Raw genomic sequence first — 9,547 nt, forward strand, 5'->3', positions numbered from 1 at the left:
GCAAGCGATATAGCCATTACGCTAACTGCTGGTCCCCCCAGCATGATTTTCAAGCCACCGGATCCAGACCTCGAACCATGCAGTTGGCCATGTGGGATCCAGCTGCCTTAACCACCGTGCCACCTGCTGGCCCTGAACTTATATTTTCATTTCACTTTTCCACAGACATTTGAAGTCCCCCCATACACGTATATGAGTATGCGGTTAAGGGATGCAACCACAGAATCCACCGAATTTAGTTCAGACACATTCCGGGGCATCTCCTAAAACGACACAACCCGTCAGGAGTACCGTCTCAGGGCAGGTATACCAAATCTTCCTTGCTTTTAATTTTTTTAAAGAATTATTCTATTTCACTTTATTTTCATTTGACCAGAGAGGGAGGGGGAGAGAGGGAAAGGGAGAGGGAGAGGGAGAGAGAGAGAGAGGAAAAGTGAGAATGCAAGCCGCCAGGTCGGGGACTCAAACCATAGTCAGCCATGTGGGAGTCCAGCGCCCTTAACCACCATACCACTTCCTTATTTCATATGATTAAGTGAAACACTATGAGGGGGCTTCATGAAGTGTGTTGAAAAGTGGAAATAAAGTATGAGTTTATTCTAGTGCAAGACCAAATCGCCCCCAGGGGGGATGGCCACACCGCAATCCCTTCTCCACTCTCCTCTTGGGAATTTGGGCACACATGCACGCACGCCTGGTGTGAGTTACAAGCCACCGGGTCCAGGACTCAAACCGCAGTTGGCCATGTGAGATCCAGCACCTTAACCACCACGTCACCTGCTGGCCCTAATGGAGCCTTTTTTTTTTGGTAGGTTTTCACAATAGGGCATGTGTGCTCACTGGAGAGAGATAGAAAGCAAGAGAAGTGAGAGATCACTTCCCAGGGCGTTGGCCATGCTGGAATTTCTCGTCCTCTATACTCCTCTCGGATTTTGGGCACATAAGCACATGCGCCCAGCTGTTCAGATCCAGGACTTGAACTGTGGTCAGCCATATGAGAGTCCAGTGCCTTGATCACCAGGCCACTCCTGGCCTTAAAATACGCTTTGTTGTTGTTGTTGTTGTTTTTAGGCTTTTGCCAAAGGACATGTGCACTTGCCAGAGAAAGAGAGAGAGAACAAAGGAAAGTGAGAAATCACCCCCCAGCAGGGATGGCCACCTGCAGCCCCTTCTCCTCCATTCTCCTCCAGGGATTTTGGGCATGCACGCACACACGCCTGGCGTGAGTTTAAGCCACCGGGTCCGGGATGCGAACTGCAGTCGACTACATGGGAGTCCAGCGACACAGCCATTACGCTAACTGCTGGTCCCCCCACAAATAAATCTTTAAAGAATTTCACTGGGACCAGCAGGGGGCATGGCGGTTAAGCGTGCTAGGCTCCCACGTGGCCAACCACGGTTCGAATCCCAGACCTGGTGGCTTGCTTTCTCTGGTCCCCTCTCTCTGTGTGTCTCTCTCACTCTGTCTCTCTCTGGTCAGATAGAAAGAAAGATAAATAAATAAATAAATAAATAAGTAAATAAATAAAGTTAGTTAAATGAAATAATTCTTAAAACAAAACAAGAGAACTCTTTAAAAAAAAAAAAAAGATTTGTGCTGGGCCACAGCTCAGTCTCCGACAGTAACACAGCTGCAGGTCTGGGAGGTGAGAATGTGAACATTCTGTGGGGAGGGTCCACAGCTCTGGGTGCAACGCCCAGCGAGGTCACAAGGGCACCTGTGACCTCATCTCCATGTGGTAGCTGGAGAGAGAAACAACCCCCCAAGGTGAACCCAGGTGCGCTAACATCTAGCTGCCATGAAATCCCAGCCTGAGGAAGCCCAGAAGCCTTGCTCGGGGGTCCAGACCCTGCTGAAGAGGGTCAAGGCCTTGCTCACCAAAGCCCCACCCCCGCCTCCTCCGCCTCCACCTTCGAAAGCCCAGCCTGAGGAAGCCCAGAAGCCTTGCTCGGGGGTCCAGACCCTGCTGAAGAGGGTCAAGGCCTTGCTCACCAAAGCCCCACCCCCGCCTCCTCCGCCTCCACCTTCACCTCCACCCCCGCCCTCGCCCCCTGCCCGCAGCTCAGGCTGCTCACACGTGTATGGGTATGTGTTTGGGCACGTGCGTGAAAGCCACCTGGGACACCTCCCAACGCAGCAGGTGAGTTTGGGAACCACGGGTCTCCCAGATGCCCGGCCTGGATGGCAGGGAGAAGGCCACGCTGCCCGGTCCCTCTGCAGAGCCCACAACCTTCCAAGGGGCCCTCGGGTTCCACCCCGAAGCAGGGCAAAGGAGGGGTCCAGGGTGTGTCTCTCCCCGGGGAGACTTCAGGAGACACACCCAGAGTACACCTCCAGCCCGGCTGAGGTCTGTCCCGCAGGTGCTGGACACGGGAGAACAGCTGATGGTCCCCATGGAGGTCCTGAAGGTGGACAACGAGGGGGCCTTGTGGAAGTTTCTGCTCTCAGGAGCCATGGCCGGAGCGGTGTCTCGCACGGGTACGGCCCCTCTGGACCGCGCCAAGGTGTACATGCAGGTGTGCGTGGGGTGGGGGGCATGGCGCTGGGGCCGCTGGGGTCAGTGCGGCGTGGGGGTGGATGGACGTACCCTTGAGCGAGTTCAGGGTGGGAGGGTGGGGTCGGAGCTGGGCAGGAGGCTGAGTGTGGAAGTGGGGCTGGGGTTGGCGTCGGGGCTCTCGTGAGGGAGCATTGAGACTGGAGTTGTGGATGACCAAGGAGCTGAAGTGGACCGGGCAGGCTGCTCTGGGGAGGGAGAAGAGAGAAGGGTACTAGAGACAGGCTCCAACCCTAGCCAGCAGTTGGCGTAGTGGTTAAGGCTCTGGACTCCCACATGGTGGACCACGGTTCAAGTTGTGGGCCACGGTTCAAGTCTTGGACCAGGCAGCTTGAAACTCACGCCAGGCATGTGTGCATGCATACCCAAGATCCCGAGAGGAGAATGGAGACGGGATTGCGGGGTGGCCATCCCTGCTGGGGGCGGAGGGGGGGGTGATTGCTCACTTTCTGTCTCTCTCTCTCTCTCTGTCTCTCTGGTGAGTCCTATAGCAAAAAGTCTCTATAAAAATGAAAAAGAAGACAAAATAGGACCGAGGGATGAGGACGATGAGGGAGAGATAGACCTATGGGTGGGAGCTGGCGTTGTGTCTGTCCCGGGGTCTGTCCCAGGACTGGCCAGGGAAGGAGCTGGAGAAGCAATGGGGTGGAGCCGCTGGCTGGGCCAGTGCAGGACTGGGCAGGGCCAGGCTCCAAGCTGGGCTTGGCGAGAGAGTGGGGGGCTCCTCTCAGAGCCAGGGCTCCCCCCAGGTCTACTCGTCCAAGACGAACTTCACGAACCTGCTGGAAGGGCTACGGACCATGGTCCAGGAGGGCGGCTTCCGCTCCCTGTGGCGGGGCAACGGCATCAATGTCCTCAAGATCGCCCCCGAGTACGCCATCAAGTTCTCTGTCTTTGAGCAGGTGGGGGCCCGCCGTCTGCCCCCCAGAATCCACACTGCCGCCCCGCCCCCGGGGGGGCTTCTCTAGGAAGGTGGCTGGCTTCCCTCACACGCCTCTCTCCTGTCCCAGTGTAAGAATTACTTCTGTGGGGTCCAGGGATCCCCACCCTTTCAGGAACGTCTCCTCGCGGGCTCTCTGGCCGTGGCCACCTCCCAGACGCTCATCAACCCCATGGAGGTAAGCGAACGCGGGCCCACGCGGGAGCCGAGAAGCCAGGTGGAGACAAGCACCAGCGGCAGCTGCTGCTTCCTCCTCCCCTCTTCCTCTTCCTGGGGGATGAGAGATGCATCAGACCAGACCCTTCTTCTTTTTTAAGTTTGCTAGAGGGTTGGGACCAGCAGTTGGCGAAACAGCTGTCACTGGACTCCCATGTAGCCGACCGTGCTTCGAGTCCCAGACCCGGTGGCTTAAACTCACGCCGGGGGCGTGTGCGTGCGTGCCCAAGACCCCATTCTCCTTTCCCTATCTCTCTCTCTTTCTCACTCTATCCCTTTCCTGTCAAATTAAAAATAAATAAATAAAGTTAAACGAAATAATGGAAAAATAACAATAGTAATCATTAAAATAACTAAGCAGAGCGCAGGGGAGGGTTGTGTAGGTGAAGTGCAAACACCACCCTTTAAGGTAAGAACTTGAGCTCTGATCTGAGTATTGATGGGGTCCCGACCCCATCCCTTTACTCCTCCTGACCCCATGGGACCACTGGACCTTAGATTTCACAGGGGTCCTCATTATATCTGCAACATCCTGTCGCCTATGCCTGCTAACCAAACCCACTCGGAGGGTGGCAGCCCGTCATGAGACAAGATCTCGTCCCTGCGGTTCGAGGCATGATCCGTGGCATGTGTGTGGCGGAGGGTGTCTTGGGGACCACGCTGGAATGGGTATTCTGTATTGTTTTTTTTAATAGAGATTTTTGCTCTAAGGCAAGTATGTTCACCGGAGAGACAGAGAGACAGAAAGCTAGAAACCAACCCCTGGAGGGATGGCCATGCCGCAATCCCTTCTCCTCCATTGTCCTCTTGGAATCTCTCTGTCTCTCTCTCTCTCTCTTTCTGGAGAGCGCATGTACCCTATAGCAAAAGCCTCTCAAAAAAAAAAAAAGTAAAAAAAATTATTATTTTATTTACCTTCATTATTTATTTAATTAAATCTGACCAGAGAGAAACAGAGCAAGCTAGAGACAGAGCGGAAAGTGAGAAAGCAAGCCACCAGGTCTGGGACTTGAACCGTGGTCAGCCATGTGGGAGTCCGGAGCCCTTAATCACCATGCCACCTGCTGGTCCCTCGGGCATGAGTTTTAAGCCACCAAGTCCGGGACTTGAACTGCCGTCGACTACGTAGGAGTCCAGTGATGTAATCATTACGCCGCCTGCTGATTCCATGTTTTATTTTATTATCATTTTTTAATTTGTCCGGAGAGAGGGAAAGTGAAAAGGCAAGCCACCAGGCCCAGGACTCGAACCGTGGTCGGCTATGTGGGAATTCAGTGCTTTCACCACCACACCACTTGCCAGTTCCTCATCAGGGTTTCTCTCACCCCCTCTTTCTCTTGGCCTCGTCAGGATTTGAGCTTTGGCACTGGACAGCCCGGGGGTCCAAAGCCCAGGTGGTGGCCTTCCTGGGTCAGCGTCCTCCTCTGTAGCGTGGGGACAATGGTCGCTTCTGGGGGGCGCCAAGAGCATTAGGTCAAATGTGCTGCCTCGCTCCTCGCCCTCCCCAGGTGCTGAAGACGCGGCTGACCCTGCGCCGGACAGGCCAGTACAAGGGGCTGCTGGGCTGTGCGAGGCGGATCCTGGCCCAGGAAGGCACCAGGGCCTTCTACCGGGGCTACCTGCCCAACATGCTGGGCATCGTCCCCTACGCCTGCACTGACCTGGCCGTCTATGAGGTGCGGGTCCCGCCGAGGGGGTGGCACAGGTGGCCTGAGTCAAGGCCACGGCGAGCTTCCTCCGGCCTCCCTCCTCCTCCAGATGCTGCAGTGTTTGTGGCAGAAGTCAGGCAGGGACACGGAAGACCCCAGGGGCCTGGTCAGCCTGTCCTCCGTGACGCTGTCCACAACCTGCGGCCAGATGGCCAGCTACCCCCTGACTCTGGTACGGACCAGGATGCAGGCCCAAGGTCAGTCCAGCCCTCCTGGCCGCCGCGTGAGCCCTTCCCTACCCCAGCCCCGCTCTCTGGATTTTCTCATGCCCCAAAACGGACTCCTAAACTCTCTATAGCTGTCCCCTTTGCTGGCCCTTGTACTGGTCAGGATTGCCCTTGCAGTGGTCAGGATTAACCATACTCAGGGCCGGCAAGTTGTGTAGTGGTTAAGGGCACTGGATTTACACATAGTTCGAGCCCCAGACCTGGCAGCTTCCTTTCTCACTTTCCCTCCCTCCCTCTCTCTGGTGAATGCACATGCCCTATGACAAATTAATAAATAAATTAAGTAAGTTTTTAAAAGGATTGAGACCGGCAGGTAGTGTGGTGGTTGAAGGCGCTGGATTCTAATATGACCGACCACAGTTCAAGTCCCAGACCTGGTGGCTTGTATTCTTGCTTTCCCAAACCTCTCTCTCTTTCTCTCTCTCTCTCACTCTCTCTGGTCAAATTTTTAAAAATAACAGTATCAAATGGAATTAAATAAATAAATAAATCTTAAAAAAAAAAAAAGAGAGATTGATTATACTCATCCCCAAATCCAATCCCAGCCCTCAAATGGACCCTTAAAATACTGCTATATAAAAAAAAAAAGGGACCAGCAGTTAGCGTAATGGCTATGTCGCTGGACTCCCACGTAGTCTACCGCAGTTCGAGTCCCAGACCCAGTGACTTAAACTCACGCTGGGTGCGTATGCGTGTGTGCCCAAGATCCCGAGAGGAGAATGGAGGAGAAGGGATTGTGGCATGGCTATCCCCCCTGGGGGGTGATTTCTCGCTTTCTATCTCTCTGTCTCTCTCTGTCTTTCTGGCGAGCGCATACGCCCTATAGCGAAAAACTTCTCCAAAAAAAAGAAAATACTGCTCTGACAGGACTGGTAGTATGGTGGTTAAGGCAGCTGGATCACACATGATCAACTACACAGTTCAAGTCCCAGACCCAGTGACTTTTTGGAGAGGTTTTTGCTATAGGGCGCATGCGCTTGCCAGAAAGACAGAGAGAGACAGAGAGACAGAGAGAAAGCGAGAAATCACCCCCCAGGGGGATGGCCACGCCACATTCCCTTCTCCTCCATTCTCCTCTTGGGATTTTGGGCACGCACCCACACGCACCCAACATGAGCCTTAAACTACTGAGTCTGGGACTGGAACCATGGCTGGCTGCGCGGCAGTGCAGTGATGTAACCGTTATGCCAGCTGCTGGTCTTGCATTCTGGAGTGTTGTTTTTCAAGCTGCCAGGACCAGGACTCCAGCCACACAGTCAGCCGTGTATGACCAGGGGCCTTAACCACAGTGCCACCTGGCTGGCCCATCACCTTGACCTTGAAAACGTCCCTGATGGGACCAGCAGTTAGCGTAATGGCTATGTCGCTGGACTTCCACGTAGTCGACCGCGGTTCAAGTCCCAGGCCTGGTGGCTTAAACTCACGCCAGGCACGTGTGCGTGTGTGCCCAAGATCCCAAGAGGAGAATGGAGGAGAAGGGATTGCGGCATGGCCATCCCCCCTGGGGGGTGATTTCTCGCTTTCTGTCTCTCTGTCTCTGTCTGTCTGGTGAGCGCACGCACCCTATAGCAAAAAAAAACCTCTCCAAAAAAAAAAAAAAAGAAAATGTCCCTGAGCTACCCCTGGGCATACTCCCTAAATCTCAGATGTTCCCTCCCCAATGAGTTCTAAAGTTTTCTTTCTTTTGGTGGGGGCGGGGGAGTGGTATTTGTATAGGGCATATGTGCTTGCCAGAAAGATGGACATAAAGCGAGAAATCACCCCAGGTGTGGGGTGGGTGGTGGCCACGCCACAATCCCTTCTCTTTCCATTCTCTTCTTGGGATCTTGGGCACGCACGCACATGCGCCCGGTGTGAGTTTAAGCCACCAGGTCCGGGAGTCGAACTGCAGTCAACTACATGGGAGTCCAGCGACATAGCCATTATGCCATCTGCTGGTCCCAAATTCTAATGTTTTCTATGATGTCCCCTAAAACAGCTCCATAAACTCGTACACAATTGATCCTCTCACTTTTCCCCCCCACACTGGCCAACTTCCTTACTTAAAAAAAAAAATCCTTAACTTTATTGGTTATTGCTATTATTATCATTATTATTTTAATTTGCTATAGGACACGTGAGCTCACCAGAGAGACAGTGAGGGAAAGTGAGAAGGCAAGCTGTCAGGTCCAGGACTCCAACTACAGTCTGCCATGCAGGAATCCAGCACCCTAACCACCATGCCACCTGCTGGCAAAAATCTCCTAAATTTACCAACTAAGCTCTGAACCCTTGTCCCTGGCTTCAGTGCCACCTCCCACCCACCACCCACCCCCAAACATTCCAGCATCCCAGGAGGCCAGGCCATGTCTGGCCAAGTCCTGAGCTTGCCTCTGTTCCTTGCAGACACTGTGGAGGGCTCGAATCCCACCATGCGAGGAATCTTTCGGAGGATCCTGGCCCAGCAGGGTTGGCCTGGCCTGTACCGAGGCATGACCCCCACATTACTGAAGGTATTGCCAGCAGGTGGCATCAGCTATGTGGTGTACGAAGCTATGAAGAAAACCTTGGGCGTATAAGCCATGAACTAGACCACACGCCCTGGGGCAGAGATGGGACAGGAGGACCCAGTGTCTCTGGCCTCCAAGAGCCCTCCAGGCTCAGGCCCTGGGACAGCCTGGGGTGGCAAAAGCAGGCGAGGGTCTTGGATCAGAGGACTCCTGGGGTCCCCTCTGTAAGGGTGCCGCCTGGGACTCGAGTTTCGACTCTAGTCTGGCTTCCTACGGCTGGTCCTGGCCCCGAAGGGAAATGATGAACACGCAAACAATCAAGAATAAAGAGATGACATTTTCTTGGACATGTTTGGGATCTCTTGACTCAAGAGGGGATCTGCGGGCACTAGAGGGGTAGGAGGGGCAGTGTCTCAGTCCCGGATGGGAATGAGAGCCTGGATGACGCCAGGGTCAAGGAGGAAAGCTGAGGACACAGGAGGAAAGCTTGGGGCTCAGATCCCCCCTTATGTGAAGGAAATGGGTGTGGAATTAGGGGCTGGGAGGTCCTTGGAGGGAACTTGCCCAGCTCTAGCCTTTTTGAGTTTAGGAGAGGAGGTGGTTCCATTAGTTCTGGAAGAGAAGCGGGAGCTCTAGGTTTAGGGGTCGCCAGAAGAAAAGGGGGTTCAGGGAACCCTTGGTTTCCTTCCCAATCTTGGGCTACCCCACCTCCGGAAGCACCAGATCTCTCAGGCTTCAAGCCGGCCACGTGCCGGCCTACCTAATCAGGCTCCTGGGGCGCTAACCCAGACATCAAGCCTGAGTTTGGGCACCCGTAGCCACCTCCCACGTCGGCTGCCATTCACTCTCATTCCCGCTAATCCCTACTCGCCGTCTGACCGCCGGCTCCGCCCCAATGCAGCTACACTTCCACTGGCTCCCACCAAAACTAGGCAGCCTTATTCCCTTCACTGCCATTTACCCAAAGCGCCGTCAGTCTCCTAACACCCGCCCCTCTCGCTCACCCATTGGTTCAGGCGTCAGGGCTAGAAAAGGATTCTGGTTAACAAGGAAAGCGATCAAGTCCAAATCTAACCTCATCGCCCAGAAGTCGTCAGGGATTGGATTAAGTTGGCTGCCAATCTTTACAAGCACCGCCTTCCGCGTGTAGTCATTGGCTTTCGTGCTCCACTAGCCCGTCCAAAGGGGTCTTTCGCTAGGCCCGTCTTTCCAGCCCACGTGATTCTTCGGAGCCGTCAATCTGGTTCTGAAGCCGCCCCGCGAATCTGGAAGTCGAGCTTCATTGGCGCCGCTGCGTCCGCGGATAGCCTCAATTTACCCGCCCAGCGCCGGCAGCCTGCAGCCCATTGCCTCTGAGAGCTGTCGGTCACGCACAGCCTCCCGCCTACTGCCTCTTGCTGCACTTCGATTC

General features: G+C 54.5%; 1 protein-coding gene across 3 annotated transcripts; it reads left to right on the forward strand.

Moving 5' to 3' along the window:
• The first annotated feature begins 2,067 nt into the window (after positions 1-2,067).
• Positions 2,068-8,486, forward strand: SLC25A41 (solute carrier family 25 member 41). Of its 3 annotated transcripts, XM_027768981.1 has the most exons (7): positions 2,068-2,141; positions 2,362-2,517; positions 3,305-3,457; positions 3,593-3,673; positions 5,220-5,387; positions 5,470-5,617; positions 8,033-8,486. In XM_027768981.1, the coding sequence occupies exons 2-7, from the start codon at positions 2,386-2,388 to the stop codon at positions 8,203-8,205; spliced, it is 855 nt and encodes a 284-aa protein (XP_027624782.1). In that variant the 5' UTR covers positions 2,068-2,141; positions 2,362-2,385; the 3' UTR covers positions 8,206-8,486. The 3 variants fall into 3 exon arrangements, with proteins under 3 accessions (XP_027624782.1, XP_027624783.1, XP_027624784.1); XM_027768982.1 differs by lacking the exon at positions 3,593-3,673 and having other exon boundaries at positions 8,033-8,484; XM_027768983.1 differs by lacking the exon at positions 2,068-2,141 and having other exon boundaries at positions 2,413-2,479; positions 3,566-3,673; positions 8,033-8,479.
• The last annotated feature ends 1,061 nt before the right edge of the window (positions 8,487-9,547 follow it).

Source organism: Tupaia chinensis, unplaced genomic scaffold, assembly GCF_000334495.1.
Source record: "Tupaia chinensis unplaced genomic scaffold, TupChi_1.0 Scaffold148210_1, whole genome shotgun sequence".
NCBI lineage: Eukaryota > Metazoa > Chordata > Mammalia > Scandentia > Tupaiidae > Tupaia > Tupaia belangeri.

What these genes read in the sequence shown, in the direction of transcription:
- SLC25A41 (XM_027768981.1), top strand. Translation starts at nt 2,386, where the DNA reads ATGGTCCCCATGGAGGTCCTGAAGGTGGACAACGAGGGGGCCTTGTGG. An exon ending in AGTTCTCTGTCTTTGAGCAG is followed by an intron (nt 3,458 to 3,592) that starts GTGGGGGCCCGC and finishes TGTGGGGTCCAG; the next exon opens with GGATCCCCACCCTTTCAGGA. An exon ending in CGCTCATCAACCCCATGGAG is followed by an intron (nt 3,674 to 5,219) that starts GTAAGCGAACGC and finishes CGCCCTCCCCAG; the next exon opens with GTGCTGAAGACGCGGCTGAC.